General features: G+C 38.3%; 1 protein-coding gene across 1 annotated transcript; it reads left to right on the top strand.

Moving 5' to 3' along the window:
• Positions 1–1,106: 1,106 nt before the first annotated feature.
• On the top strand, positions 1,107–6,669 carry LOC140879635 (alanine aminotransferase 2-like). Its single transcript, XM_073283436.1, has 15 exons — positions 1,107–1,444; positions 2,232–2,282; positions 2,386–2,436; positions 2,993–3,058; positions 3,130–3,191; positions 3,604–3,682; positions 3,772–3,876; positions 3,983–4,093; positions 4,230–4,367; positions 4,510–4,584; positions 4,755–4,875; positions 4,973–5,127; positions 5,628–5,702; positions 5,866–6,069; positions 6,255–6,669. The coding sequence occupies exons 1-15, from the start codon at positions 1,226–1,228 to the stop codon at positions 6,369–6,371; spliced, it is 1,629 nt and encodes a 542-aa protein (XP_073139537.1). The 5' UTR covers positions 1,107–1,225; the 3' UTR covers positions 6,372–6,669.
• The last annotated feature ends 9,303 nt before the right edge of the window (positions 6,670–15,972 follow it).

Below are 15,972 nucleotides of genomic sequence, written 5' to 3' on the forward strand. Positions count from 1 at the left end.
AAAATTCTTTTAAAATTTTTTTATTTTCAACCTACAATTGTTTCTCTTGTTCAAAAAAATTCTTAACAAAAATATTATTATTATTATTTATTTTATTATTTATTATGCAATTTTAAGGAGTGTCAAAATTGAACTAAACCCGATTTGACCAGATAATTTTTGGATTAAGGTTGAAATTTTGGGGTTAAGGTTAGACCCGAAATATTTGATTTTTTAAAATTTTTAACAAAATAATTAAATACACATAATAATAATAATAAATATATTTTAATTTAAATACATAATAATAAAATCTCACTTATATAGTTCTATATAATTTAAATTTGAAAGTTAAAGTATACAAAATTTAAAATATAATTACTACACAAAATAAAAATTATTTTTTAAAAATCAATGTTTTACAAAATAATTATTACATATTGAAAATCTATGATATAATATTCAATATTTTTTTTTCAAATATACAATATATAAAAATATAATAAATATTTCTTAATTCTATAAATAAGTACAAAAACTTTTTAAAAAATTTTCAAACCAAATCACAATAAATAAATAGTGACGGGCTCGGATTCGACTAACCCGATCAATCCAAACCTACATGATTTGATTTTTTATTTTGTTTTTTAACAAATAATTAATTATTACACAAAATAACATTAAATATATTTTAATTTAAATATATAATAATAAAATCTGCTTATATATGATTTAAATTTGAAATTTTAATATTAAAACTTTTAAAATATATTTACTATAAAAAATATACAATTATTATTTTTGTTGAACTCGATAAATAATTATATTTTCATAATTATATTTTTAAATTTAATAAAATAATTATTTTTATTGAACTCTGTAAAATTAATTTTATAAGTAAGTAATAAAAAATAATAATTATTTCGTTAAAAAGTTTTTTGATCATGGCAATGAATTGTAAGTTGAAATGAAAGAAATTTTAAAAGAATTTTGAAATATTTTTCTAATTTAATAGGGTGTGTAACCCTCTTTATGTAAACCTCTGTGCACACATAGCATTATTAATAATTAATAATATAATATGTTTGGAAGACAAGTCAGAAACCATGGTATGTATGTAGAATTGTAGATGCCCGGACGCCGCTGGCCGCCCTCTGTTTTGTTATTTGTAGAGCAATTTATGCATTAAAAACTACGCCCAAAAAGTTTGACGATAAACTTCCCCACTTTGATTTGATTTTGATTTATGATGCGGAGATTTGCGAGAAATCTCATTCCCCGTACCAAACTTTTAGCTTCCGTGTCGCAACGTCCCTTCGCCACCTCGCCAATTTCTTCTCCACCGAATCATCTCTCGTCCCCAGCTGCATTTTTCTTGCGTCTCCTCAGTACCACATCGGCTCCTGATTCCATGGCTTCTGATTATTCCTCCACTCCTGTCTCCATTGAATCCATTAATCCTAAGGTGATTTTATTTGGCACACCTTCTGTTTGTTTGAATTACCATTTTGATCTGGGCTTTGGTCCCATTTGTTGATTGTGTTATTGGTTTTGATTTGTATTTTTGTGGGTATTGGAAAAAAAAAAATAGTCTTGTTTCTGCTGCTGTTGTCTTCACGTTTGACCCTTGATCAAATAACCATTTCAGCAGGGCTTTGGAGATTCGTAATCTCGCTTAATGCTTTCAGCTCTGAATCTTTTCTTCAAAAGAGTGTGTTTTATTTATTTCTGTAACTGTTTAGATTCTAACCATTTTCTGAGTTTTGCTTTTAGTTGTTTTTTTTTCCTGCTTTTCGAGTGCGCTATGTGGGTCCTGGGTAAGTGTGGATTGATCTCTGTTCCCTTAGTCTGCTGCGTTCCTGATATAATATTTTGATTTGGTCTGCTGAGATTTTTATGGACCTCCTGTTGATTGTGGAAAGTTCACGTTTCTTTTATTATTATTATTCCTGTTGATCTCTTGGTAGTGGGTAGTTATCGAGCCTTAGATTTCTGCAAGAGAGTTAGTCTCACAATTGATCAATCCGTCTCATAGAATTGTTGCAAACCCCTCATGAATTGATAACATTGACTGGTGATTCTTATAGATATTAGTGGGAAAAACGGAATGTAATGTTACTCCATTTGATATGATACTGCTTTTATTCCTTTGCTGATTTTGAATATTTTGCCTTTAAATTTTGGTAATCGGTTACCCTTCAAAAGATCATGGCAAAAACAACCTTAAGAAAACTTACCGAACTTCTTTCCAGGTATTGGCATGTGAGTATGCTGTCCGTGGAGAAATCGTTAATCTTGCTCAGGTATTTTATTTCACATTTGCTAGTTACTATGGATTGTACAACTGTGATAGGTTGACTTCAAACCTTATATTATTTTGGGGCCTTGTACGTATTCATTCAACAGAAACTAGAACAAGAATTGAAGAGCCATCCAGATCAACAACCTTTCGATGAGGTATTAATTTCATTTTATTTAATCTTGCCTTAAAAAAAAGGGTTTTGGTTGCACCTAATAGTTTGTGTAGACAATTTGATTAGCGTGTTTGGGGGTTTGAAAAGGGAATACATATTAATGCACGTGTGTTTGTGTGACACTCGAAAGTTACAGTAAATGTACCATCGAAATTGTTAATTAATCTTCATCTGAAGCAATAAGAATGTGTAATCAAATTTTTGCCTATTAGTTTTTGTGCACTCTGTGCGCCATCTTTTTTGAGAATGCAGAATGGCTTTCAGGTTTTAGATTATCTTTCTATGTTTCTTGTGTGTACCAACATCAATTGCATGCGCCATAAAACAGTAGTTTTTTTCCTGAAATATGCCTTAAGAAAAGAAAAATATTTTCTGGATTCAGATGCTTGAGAGTTTTTGTCAGCGAACTTTGTGGTGTTGTATTTCTACGTAGATTCATGGGTTGTGATTTTACATGGACTTCACCTCCGTCTCATTGTGGCATGTTTACATTGAAGGGTAATATAGGTGCCATTCTTATCATGTTCTTGTTTTTGCAGATACTTTACTGCAACATAGGAAATCCTCAATCACTAGGTCAGCAGCCAATCACTTTCTTTAGAGAGGTAAGTGGACTGTATATTAGGCGGCTACCTCAAGTTCATGTGTCCAGCTTCTAATATAATTTTTTAATCAGGTCCTTGCTCTATGTGACCATCCTTCCATTTTGGACAAATCTGAGACACAGGGTTTATTTAGGTAAAGAGGTTCAATGTTCAAACTAGACACTTGGCTTGACATTGTATGAACAAATTGTTTATTTGTAGTACCTAGAAAGTTTCATAATACTATTGTTTTTTTCTGTATATGTAAAAAAATAGTTTCAAAGTTCTTATGGCTATACTATTGGGTGAAAGTATCTTTTATATATTCAGTGGATGAAGATGGTGGTATAATATATCATAAGATCCTAATTAAGGTCATCTTGATTTATTAGATTCAGTGTAGTGTCAATTTGTCCCTGTTTTTCTTTATTGACAGCAAACAATAAAGGTCACATCATCAACTGGTGCATGACTTAATTTAAAGTTCTTGACTTGCATCCAAACTGGGTTGGTTTTGTGAGTAATAAATTCATATTTCCCTTCTTTTTTCCTTGTGGATTTTGCAGTGCTGATTCCATAGAGAGGGCTTTCCAGATCATAGATCAAATTCCTGGACGAGCTACTGGTGCATATAGTCACAGTCAGGTAAGCATGACTTCACTTGAAACCTTAGGGCTATGTACTTACAACTCTACTGATGTTTAAAAAAAATTTTTGTATTTCTGTGAAATCAGGGAATTAAAGGTTTGCGTGATCAAATTGCTGCTGGTATTGAAGCTCGTGATGGATTCCCAGCTGATCCAAATGATATTTTCTTGACGGACGGTGCAAGCCCAGCAGTAAAAGTTTTATGCCCTTTCTTTGTTATGTACTCAGAAAATTGATGGATAAACTTCAAGAGTTGCAATTCCAGACATGGAATATCAATTTATGCGTTTTGTTCAGGTTCATATGATGATGCAGTTGTTGATACGATCAGAGAAAGATGGTATACTGTGTCCAATTCCTCAATACCCTCTTTATTCTGCTTCAATTGCCCTCCATGGAGGCTCTCTTGTACGTCCTTGGTAGCTAGGAATATGTCATTCAAATGTTCATGTAGTTTCATTTAATCGGTGAATTTTTTATACTTCACCTGAATTTTGAGCAGAATTTAAGTTCAAACTGTGATCAAGATCATTTTTTTGAGTAGGTTCCTTATTATCTTGATGAAGCAACAGGATGGGGACTGGAGGTTTCTGAGCTTGAGAATCAGTTGGAAACTGCCAGGTCAAAGGGTATTTGTGTCAGAGCATTGGTTGTCATAAATCCTGGCAATCCTACAGGGCAGGTAAACATAATGAATCTCTCGAGGGTGATTAAGCAAGAACTTGCCTTTTCTGTATGGCTAATTGTGTTTTCTGAAATCTTGTTTGGCCTTTCTGGTTTAGATCTTGTCTCACAATTTTAATGTTTCAATGCTTCTTTTGAAGGTTCTGGCTGAGAACAATCAAAAGCAAATCGTCGAATTCTGCAAGAAAGAAGGACTTGTTCTTTTGGCAGATGAGGTGTCTAGAATCTAGATTCCTTAAAGTCTCAATAATCTTAACCTATGAAAATTGCTAGTGTTTTGTCATCTGGATATTGATGCTCTCACTATATTACCTCGAGATGGCTCAATGTCATTAGCTTCGGATAATAATTGTCTTTGACAATGTTGGTTTTGGGCTGTTTGCAGGTGTACCAGGAAAATATTTATGTTCCTGACAAAGAGTTTCACTCCTTTAAGAAAGTTGCCCGGTCTATGGGTTATGGGGAGAAAGATTTGTCTTTGGTATCTTTTCAGTCTGTGTCGAAAGGTATTGTAGTTAGATTTTCTTGCATGTTGTAGTTATGATCTTACGACAAAGGAACCTGTTCCTAGTAGATGAACTTCTGTTTCTCCTTCTCCTCCAGGTTATTATGGAGAATGTGGAAAAAGAGGAGGTTACATGGAGGTCACAGGATTTAGTCCTCTGATAAGGGAACAAATATACAAAGTGGCATCCGTAAACCTTTGTTCTAATATATCTGGTCAGATTCTTGCAAGCCTTGTCATGAATCCCCCTAAGGTTAGTTCTTCTTGTTCATCTTTGCTCAATTATCATGCAAACAATAACACAATTGACCTTAAAGATAAAAGCCAATAATGCACAAAACAAATTTCCCTCTCGACATGCAATTTAGATAATAGATGATTAGGTAAAAGTGATTGATTATACTCGATAGGAAGCTGCATGTTAGAACCTGTTCGCATATTTACTTCTCTAGGTCGAAACTAAGTGGAGTAAAGATTGATGCAATTGCCTCATTGATTTTATTGTTCTCCCTTGCTTTTAAGTGTAAGCCTTATCGAGAGTGTGTGTTTTTTTTAACCCTACTCATGACTGTAATTGATGGGATCCTACAAACTGAATTATAATCAACTTCTGTTCAAATTATTACACTTATGATATCCCTATATGATTTAACTTACCCGTTTCTACAAGCTAAAGAATATAAAATTTACACTCATCCAAGTACAAATTCATTTGTGCGCCCTAGTTGGTAAATTTGTTCCACAATGTTGTAGGTTGGAGATGAATCCTATGAGTCTTATTCAGCGGAGAAAGATGCAATCCTCTCTTCACTCTCAAGACGCGCCAAGGTTAGCTTTTAACTGTAGATTTAACAGTTTGTCTAAGGTTACAAACCGAACATATAAAGAAGGAAAAACTCATAAACTTATATTGGTGGCTTGCATCTAGTTGATTTTGGAGCCTTTTTGGTATGTTCACCTATTGCTTATCTTCACTTTTCCTGGTCTTCAGAAACTTGAGGATGCATTAAACAGTTTAGAAGGAGTAACATGCAACAGAGCAGAAGGTGCCATGTATCTTTTTCCTCGTATACGCTTACCGAAGAAAGCAATAGAAGCAGCAGAAGCTGTTAAAACATCAGCAGACACGTTCTATGCTCGGCGACTTCTTAATGCCACTGGAATAGTTGTAGTCCCTGGATCTGGTTTTGGACAGGTAAATATCACCATCTCTCAGATCTATCGAGTTAGTTACATAATCATTTAGCTTAGGAAAATATTTACCAGTTATGATTTGTTATTCAATGTTTGAATATAGTATAAAACTTATTTCTTTTGTAAAAATAAATAAATTCTCAAGACATAATTATTAATATTTTGTTTGGGTGGTTTTTGTGGTAGGTACCTGGGACATGGCATATTCGGTGCACAATATTACCTCAAGAGGACAGAATACCGGCAATTATTTCGCGTCTCACTGAATTCCACGAAAGATTCATGGATGAGTTTCGCGATTAAGGATTAATCCTCCTAGCTACGCACAGTTTGGAGCTTGGTTCCGACTTATGCCGTAGCACGATCTTATCGTATGCCATTGATATGTGAGCTACACGTAGCTTTATGCGGAACTCAATCATGTTTTGGAGCTTGGTTCCAACTTATACATGTACTGGAATTTTAGACCTGGCATAGAGTATAGAACAATCCAATTTGCCTTTAAAGTGAACCCTTTTGTTGATGTCTATCTTTCAAACTACATACTCAGCCACTGACATTCAGAATGATTGGGGACTTGCATAATCTACCAGTTTTTTTCTTTGTGAGAGAAGCTATTTGATTATTGTACGGTCTGAGAAAATCACGATTCACCATGGACTTGGTACATCATGCGTGCGCCTTTTAAGTGGAATCAGAAGAAAATTTATGAAGTATCTCACAATTGATTATATCAATATCAAATACAAAAGGATGCATCTCGAATCCTTTATAGCTTAAACAAGGGTTTTTTCACCGTTTATTGTAAATATTATTTTAAATTATTAAATTACGGTAAATTGAAAAAAAAATTGAAACTTATGTATCATCTAATTGTTTGGCGTGAAATAGTCGAAGTCACGCCTCTTGAAGTTGCGTGACTTAGAATTATTTTAAAAATTTTTATTTTTGAAGTCACGCCTACGCTGTTTAATTTTTTTTTTAAACACGCTATTGTTAATGGCGAGTTTAAATATTTTATTTTATATTTATATAATTTTTATATACATTTAAACTAATTTTAAATTTTTATTTATTTTTATATTAGAAATAAGTGTATGTAGAGCCATTAAAATATGTGTCTGACAACTCGTTTTGTCATGAAAAATAGACGTGTTGGATTAATGCTTTAGTAGTTAATTTGAAGGCAAACTTAGATTATTCCTTTTGGACCGGTAGGGTGGGACAGGTTTGGTCGTCTTACAATTTTTTTTTTATATATTTTAAATATATTATACAACATTTTTATGTATTATTGATAATTTATTTTTTCACAAAAATTTGTAATTTTATTGATGAGTATAAATGTCACGTATTACAAGTCGGTCCAACCACAAAAAAAATTCTCAAACACTCAAAGAAATGTGACATAGTATGTGTAGTAACCCAGAAACCATTTTAAGATAATAATATGTTAAACAAGATTAAGGGTTGGTATTTAACCAATTTCGGAGTGTTATTGGACTTCAGAAGTAAAATTTGGGCTTTTTAATTTTGGTCTGGATAGTAAGCTCCGATCCCAGATAGTAAGCTCCGATCCTGGATAGTAAGCTCCGATCAGAACGGAAGCTCCGATCCTGGAACGGAAGTTCCGATCCCCAGCTGCCAGAAATGATCGATGACTCAGTCGCGAGTTTTGACAAGTGTCGATCATAGAGCAGATCGGAAGCTCCGATCGTAGATCGGAAGTTCCGATCCTAGCGTGGCAGACATGCACGCAATGAGCTGGATCGAAAGCTCCGATCCCGAAATCGGAAGTTCCGATCCTGGCCGAGAAATTTGGCTATAAATAGGGCCGTTCAGAGTTCATTTTCAATTACGAATTCCCGAGTTTCCTTCTTCAGTTATATAGTGTGAGATATACACTTGAGGGCCCTATCGGTTATAATAGAGGTTCTGGAATAACCAAGGTGTGGTTATAGTCATCCGGGACTAGCGACTCCAAAGGGCTAACTACGGACGAAGGTATGGTCCGGAAATCTATTTAAGTTTTGGGAGTACTTATTAGCTTAGTTAAAACTTATAAAATTTATGTAGTGATACGGTGAACTTTTGAATATAGGCTTGGAACCTAGAATCCTATTATACTTGAATTAGCCTAGAGGTACGTACACATTGACTGAGATTGCCAGCGAGTATACATGTTTATATGTTGCATTTTATTTGGCATTATTATATGGCATGATATATGATTTACCGCTTTCTATATCCATATGTTATGTGCATATACACGTTGAGCCTATACCTTGTTATACCTGACTATAGAGCCGCTCAGCTCTATACTCGATAGTCTGTCACTGAGAGTACCGCGACGGCGGGGGCATTTATGTTTGTCTACTCTGGTGTACTAGACGAGTGTGGTTGCACCCAGAGGTTGATCCGTGCGGTGGCAGCACTCATGTGGCGCCGGTTCTGAGCATGACTTTTCAGATGACCCTGTACCAGTCATCATGTTGCATGCATTATATACATATGTTTACTCATGTCTATGTACTGGGCGTAGCGCTCACGTCCTAGTTGTTATCTTGGACACCCTATTCCATGGGGCAGGTCGCAGGATGGGCGGAACTGGTAATTCAAGGCAGGACTAGGGAGCAGGAGCTTTGAAAGTTTTTATACAGCATGATTTATTAGCTGTATAATGTTTACTTTTAAGAATTTCGATATGGTTGTATCACTACAGATTTAAGCCTGGATTATATTACTAAGCTGATATGTAAATTATGGTTAAGTTTCCGCACGTTTTTACTCTGTTAAGGTATTTTGATGTATTAAGTTTAATGCATGCTATTAGTTGCCAGTTAGTAGGTGATTCTATGCAGGGTCACTACATTTTTGGTATCAGAGCATGCATAGATTTTGGGATTAGTACTTGGGATTTAGTTTAGTCTTGAGTAATTTTTGCGCATTTGGGATTTTAATGTGCAATTCTTTTAAGGATATGGCTGACGAGAGTCACGGTAGTGTTGGCCAGGGAGGTGGTCATCATCATCGTCGCCATCATCATCAGGATGATCAACATCGTCCTCATGAGGGTCGACGTCGCTATACTATTAATAAGTTTATGCAGGTAGGACCGAAACCCTTAGTGGGAGGCGAGAATCCTGAACAAGCTAGAAGCTGGATGTCTAAACTTGAGAGCACGTTCCGAGCTTTCGAGTGTACTGAGGAGCAGAAACTGGAAGTTCTAGAATTCGTTCTAGAGGATAGAGCACGTTTTTGGTGGGATGCCAAGGTTGCTCAGGCACGTACTGAGAGAGGACAGGTGACTTGGAGGGATTTCTGTCGTGAGTTTCAGAAATTATATTTTCCTCCGGCTGTTCGCCAAGCACGATCTATGGAGTTTCTTACTTTGAGGCAAGGATCAATGACTATTGATCAGTATCAGCAGCGATTTCTTGATCTGCTACCTTTCAGTCCTCATATTAATGCGAGTGATGCATCGAAGTATGATATCTTTCTGCAAGGCCTGAACCAAGATATCTATGCACAGGTTGTCGTCTGTGATGACCCGGTGTCTTATGAGACTTTGGTGAACCGTTGCCGTCTTGTGGAGACCAGCAACAGGCGTGGACAGTTGATGATGCCAGCACAGCCTAGTGGATTTGTTGAGCCTCGAGCTCAATCTGTTGTGCCATCTGTACCTACGTCTTCTTCTACTCCTACTACTTCGTCTGGTTCTCGTGGTTCACGAGGTACTTTCCGCTTTGGGAAGAAGAAGAAGAAGGAGGAGTTTTGTAGCCACTGTGGTGGGAAGCATCCTGCAGCTTCATGTCAGAGAGCTACTGGGGCTTGTTATATTTGTGGTCAGCAGGGACATCTGTGGAGAGATTGTCCTCAGCGCATGGGTTCTGCTAGTGGATCGGGATCCCAGGTTGGATCTCAGACTTCTACTTTTCCACGTCAGCAGCCAGCACCACAGAGTTCTTCTGGTTTTCGTCCCCAGACTCAAGGGCAGGTGTTTGCTCTGTCTCAGGAGCAGGCTACTGAGGGAAGTGATCGCATGTTGGCAGGTAACTTCTTGTTATGTGGTATTCCTGCACTTGTATTAATTGATACTGGAGCATCGCATTCCTTTATTTCTAGTCGCTTCGTTAAGAGACATAGATTACCTTACGTATCATTAGATATGGATTTAGTTGTATCTACTCCGTTAGAGCAGGAGGTAGTAACTAAGCGTCTAGTGATGGGTTGCCTTCTGGAATTTGAGGGTAATGTGTTATCGGCTAATTTGATGATATTAGCGATGACGGATTTTGATTGTATTTTGGGAATAGATATGCTGACTTTGTATCACGCTACTGTGGATTGTTATCAGCGTCTGGTACAGTTTCATCCCGTTGAGGGTGATAGCTGGTACTTTTATGGTGACGGTGCGCGACCTCCGATGCCACTTGTTTCGGCTCTGAAGGCATGTCATGTCTTGGAGTCAGGTGGGGAGGGCTACCTCATTTATGCAGTTGATATGTCCATGAGTAGTACGGGTATTGATCAGCAACCGGTTGTCAGCGAGTTTCCTGACGTATTCCCTGATGAGATTCCTGGTTTTCCTCCGGTTCGAGAGGTTGAATTTGGTATTGATCTAGTACCAGGAACTACGCCTATATCCCGAGCACCTTATCGTCTGGCACCGTCAGAGATGAGGGAATTGAAACAGCAGTTGCAAGATCTGCTTGATAAGGGATATATTCGTCCGAGTGTTTCTCCGTGGGGAGCACCTGTTTTGTTTGTCAAGAAGAAAGATGGATCGATGCGATTATGTATTGATTACAGGCAGTTGAATCGTGTCACCATCAAGAATAAGTATCCTTTTCCGCGGATTGATGATCTGTTCGATCAACTACAGGGTACTTCTGTTTATTCGAAGATAGATCTGAGATCTGGATACCATCAGATGCGGGTACGAGACTCAGATATATCTACGACTTCTTTCAGGACCAGATACGGGCATTATGAATTTCTAGTGATGCCATTCGGTTTGACGAATGCACCGGCAGTCTTTATGAATCTGATGAATCAGGTATTTCGAGATTATCTGGATAGATTTGTCATCGTCTTTATAGATGATATTCTTGTTTATTCTCATGACAAGGATGAGCATGCACAACATTTGAGGATTGTTCTACAGACGTTACGAGATAAGCAGCTATATGCGAAATTGAGCAAGTGTGAATTCTGGCTTGATCGGGTAGTATTTCTCGGTCATGTGATTTCGAGTGAAGGAATATCTGTTGATCCTAGTAAGATAGAGGCAGTGCTGAACTGGTCTCGTCCGACAACGGTTGCTGAGATTCGTAGTTTCTTGGGTCTAGCGGGATATTATCGTCGGTTCATTGAGAATTTTTCACAGTTGGCCAGGCCTTTGACTCAGCTTACTCGGAAAGATGTTACCTTCATTTGGTCCTCGGATTGTGAGGAGTCGTTTCACGAGCTGAGTAGACGTCTTACTACTGCACCTGTGCTAGCTCTACCTTCTGGATCAGGAGGTTATGTTGTTTATACTGATGCCTCTGGTCAGGGGTTGGGATGTGTGTTGACACAGCATGGACATGTTATTGCCTATGCTTCTCGACAGTTGAAGAAGCATGAGAATAACTATCCAGTGCATGATCTTGAGTTAGCCGCCATTATATTTGCGCTCAAGATTTGGAGACATTATCTTTATGGCGAGAAATTTGAGATATTTACGGATCACAAGAGTTTGAAGTATTTATTCACTCAGGCAGAGTTGAATATGCGACAGAGACGCTGGATGGATCTCCTGAAGGATTATGATTGTGAAATCAAATATCATCCAGGTTCTGCTAATCTTACTGCTGATGCCTTGAGTCGGCAGGTAAGACTGTCTGCACTTCAGACTAATGAAATATCTCATATGATTCAAGAGTGCTGTTCATTGAGTTTTACGCTCAAGCACAAGAAAGAGAGGAATGGGATTCGTTTGTATACTATTCTATCTGAGCCAGCATTGTATTCTCGGATCAGAGATGCTCAGATATCTGATGTTAAGACTCAACGATTGGCACGTCTAGCCAATGGAGTTAATACATCTGGATTCCATTTTCAGGCAGATGGTTTATTGTGCCTATCCAATAGAGTGGTTGTACCTAATGTTGCGGAGCTCAGGAATGATATTCTATCTCAAGCTCACAGGAGTCGATTATCAGTTCATCCTGGAAGTATGAAAATGTATAAGGACTTGCGAACTAGATTCTGGTAGAAGGGGATGAAGCGAAGTGTGTATCAATTTGTTTCGAGATGTTTGGTTTGTCAACAGGTCAAAGCTGAACATCGACGACCAGGTGGATTATTGCAGAATCTTGAGATTTCTGAATGGAAGTGGGAGCACGTGACTATGGATTTTGTTACCCACTTACCTATGACGTCACGTCAGTGTGATGCTATCTGGGTTGTTGTTGACCATTTGACGAAATCAGCACACTTTATTCCTTACAACCGGGAGTATTCTTATGATCGCATGACACGTTTATACATCCAGGAGATAGTGCGATTACATGGGATTCCAGTAAGCATAGTCAGTGATAGAGACCCGCGATTTACCTCACGTTTTTGGGGTAGTTTTCAGGAGGCGTTGGGTACCACTCTAAGTTTGAGCACTGCGTATCATCTGGAGACTGATGGGCAGTCAGAGCGCACTATTCGTACGCTGGAGGATATGCTACGTTCTTCTGTCATGGACTTTGGTTTATCTTGGCAGGATCAGTTACCTTTGATTTAATTTGCCTACAATAACAGTTATCATCGTAGTATTGATATGGCACCTTTCGAGGCATTGTATGGTCGACGGTGTCGTACTCCGTTATTCTGGGATGAAGTCGGGGAACGGCAAGTCGAGGGTCCTGAATTGGTGCAGCAGATTGTAGACAAGGTAGATTTGATCAAGCATAGGATCAAAGTTGCTCAAGATAGACAAACCAGTTATGCGAATATTCGCCGCAGGCCACTTCAGTTTGAGCCTGGTGAATATGTTTTTCTGCGAGTATCACCTTTCAGGAAGGTGATGAGATTCGGTGTGAAAGGCAAGTTGTCTTCTCGTTACATTGGGCCTTTCCAGATACTGGAGAAGATCGGAGATGTTGCTTATCGTTTGGCTTTACCGCCATCTCTTTCCAGTATACACAATGTTTTTCATGTGTCGTTGCTTCGACAGTACATAGCTGATGAATCTCATGTGATTCAGTCTACTGATATTCATCTAGAGCCAGATCTGTCTTTTGTTGAAAGACCAATCTGTATCCTAGACAGGAAGGAGAAAGTTCTTCGGAACAAGACTATACCACTTGTGATGGTACAGTGGCAGCGCCGAGGCGTTGAAGAAGCAACTTGGGAAACTGAGAGTCGTATGCGAGCAGAATATCCTGAGTTGTTTGCTTTGTATTTTTGATTACCATGTAAGATGTAATTACCGTTGTTGTAATAAGACATGGTTTGATGTTTCATATTGTTATCTTGATTTGTCTTTAGATGTTATTTCGCGGACGAAATATCTAAAGGTGGGGAGAATGTAGTAACCCAGAAACCATTTTAAGATAATAATATGTTAAACAAGATTAAGGGTTGGTATTTAACCAATTTCGGAGTGTTATTGGACTTCAGAAGTAAAATTTGGGCTTTTTTGTAAGAGTGGGTGCCCAGTGAGCCAACTGTGTGGCTATGGGCTTTGTTGACTCTTTGTATAAACAATCTTTTGTTTAATATTATTTACACTTTTATGGCAATGACTTTATATTACTTCATATTGTTATATTGTGATATACTATTGTTGTTTTGATAAAGACCTTGAATATACTATAGTGTATGTAAGATGTGGTAGAACATGGAGATGTCTATCATGAAATACATCTTATAGTCACTGTATATTCTAAAACCGTTCCTAGTCGATTGAGCCGTCCGATAATAAGGATAAGGATCGCTCGAGTTTGAGACTAGCATTTGCGATGCGGAGTACCACGTTTCATTGGTAGGGAACATGGAGATGTTCGAAGCATGCAAATGGATATTCATAGGATGAATAGTCGAACTACCCTATCCGGACTTTCCAAGTGGTTATCACTTATCGAGTGGATAAAGTCCGCGGTTTTGGTTGTACACCATTAGTCCTTACGACTTGAAACATCATGGAGACTCTATATGCTAGTACTGTGCTTTGACTCGTTTACCGACTCTGAGGGGGTCATCAGGTGTCGAGATTGGGTACAGTTACGACACATATAGGAGTCAATGCATTGTTGTCAAGGATTCACCACATACTTGCGAGTGTGGATATCCTATGCGATCTGAGGAGATATTAGTGTGACAAATCTCTGGCCAGAGTACTTGATGTGATTTAAGAAATGGTTTCTTAGTAGCACATGCGATGTCACTAATTTGATCTTCAAGATGTATTGCATAGTTATCGAATCTTGAGCGACTCTCGATATACCAATGGTTGTTGATTCGATCGGGATATATGGATGAAGGGACCGTACTGTACGTTAACCAAAATCTACTGGTTCTTGTAGGCACTATCAGTGATACCTAGGGAATCATGGGGCGATGTTGCTAGGCGCTTTACCATGATTCGTTGGGCAAGTCGGAAAGTGTTGTTCCGAGTCACAAGGAGTTGTGAGCCCACGGCTAGCTGTATCCCTGAACCATTGAGGGTCACACAGTGTAATGGAGTTTTAATCCCCGTTGAGATAGTTAAATTTAAAGAGTTAAATTTAATGAACTAAGGAGTTGGACTTCTTAAATAAGAGTAAGGGAGTAGGATTTCCTAAAATGACATAGGGATGGACATTTTTGGAAACCACTGAATTCGGATTCAGGAAAATTTATTTTGACTTTAAAACGTGCAGAAATGGTTTCTGTGCACATTGGTGAAATCGTTTCATCAATCGGAGTCACGATGAATTTTATATTAATTTCTGAACGAGTGGGCTTTGCTTGTCGGGCCCCAGCTTATGACTAATGGGCCCTAAGGTGTTAGTGGCCTGCATTATAAATAAGTTATTTCAGTACAGAAATTACACACAATAGGTCATAATTTTTGAGACAGAGAAAAAAAATCGAAACCCTTCTCTCTCAAAGAATTTTCGGCCGTTCCCCTCCTGCTCTGCCCGAGAAAATTCCGGTCTGTGATTTTGAATCGCAGTAAGGAATAACGAATCAAATTCGTGTATTCTCTTCGCAGAAAACTTCTGATAGATTTTCTAGTGCAATCTATCAGAGGGATTAAACCTCTGTTCGTGGACCTGATTGAAGGCGTTCATCGGTTCCAGGGAGAGACAACAAGAGCAGAATTGTTCTGTTGGTGTCCATTAATCTCGTTGCGAGATTTGAGGTAAAATTTATTTAATTGTTATTTAAATTTTACACACACACGTAATTCAATCGATGAACGGTTGATACCCATACCATGGAAAGTTCCATGAAAAAATTTTAAACTTCCGCTGCACCGGGTATCAATCGTAATTGGTCTGGGAACTCGCCAGTTTTCCAACAGTGGTATCAAAGCCAGGTTGCTCAGATCAATCGATTGAATTAATCAATTGTACAAAATTTTTGAGTCTCGGTTTTTGAAACAAAATAAATATTTTTAATAAAAAATTTTTTTTTTTTTCCGGGGGCGAAACCCGGGCAGCGATTGGATCGCTGCCCGGAAGGGGCAGCGATGGTCGCTGCCCCCAGGGGCGGCGCACGGCGCTGCCCAGGGCAGCGCTGTGCGCTGCCCAGCGCAGCGCTGGGCGCTGCGCAGGGCAGCGCTCGGCGCCAGGCGCCGCCAGGGCAGCAAGCGTTGCTGCCCTAAGGGGGCAGCCGGGCTGCCCCGGCCCGCGCCCCGGGTGCGGGCCAACCCGGGAGTGTC

This window comes from Henckelia pumila, chromosome 2 (genome assembly GCF_033568475.1).
Source record: "Henckelia pumila isolate YLH828 chromosome 2, ASM3356847v2, whole genome shotgun sequence".
In the NCBI taxonomy this organism is placed as follows: domain Eukaryota; kingdom Viridiplantae; phylum Streptophyta; class Magnoliopsida; order Lamiales; family Gesneriaceae; genus Henckelia; species Henckelia pumila.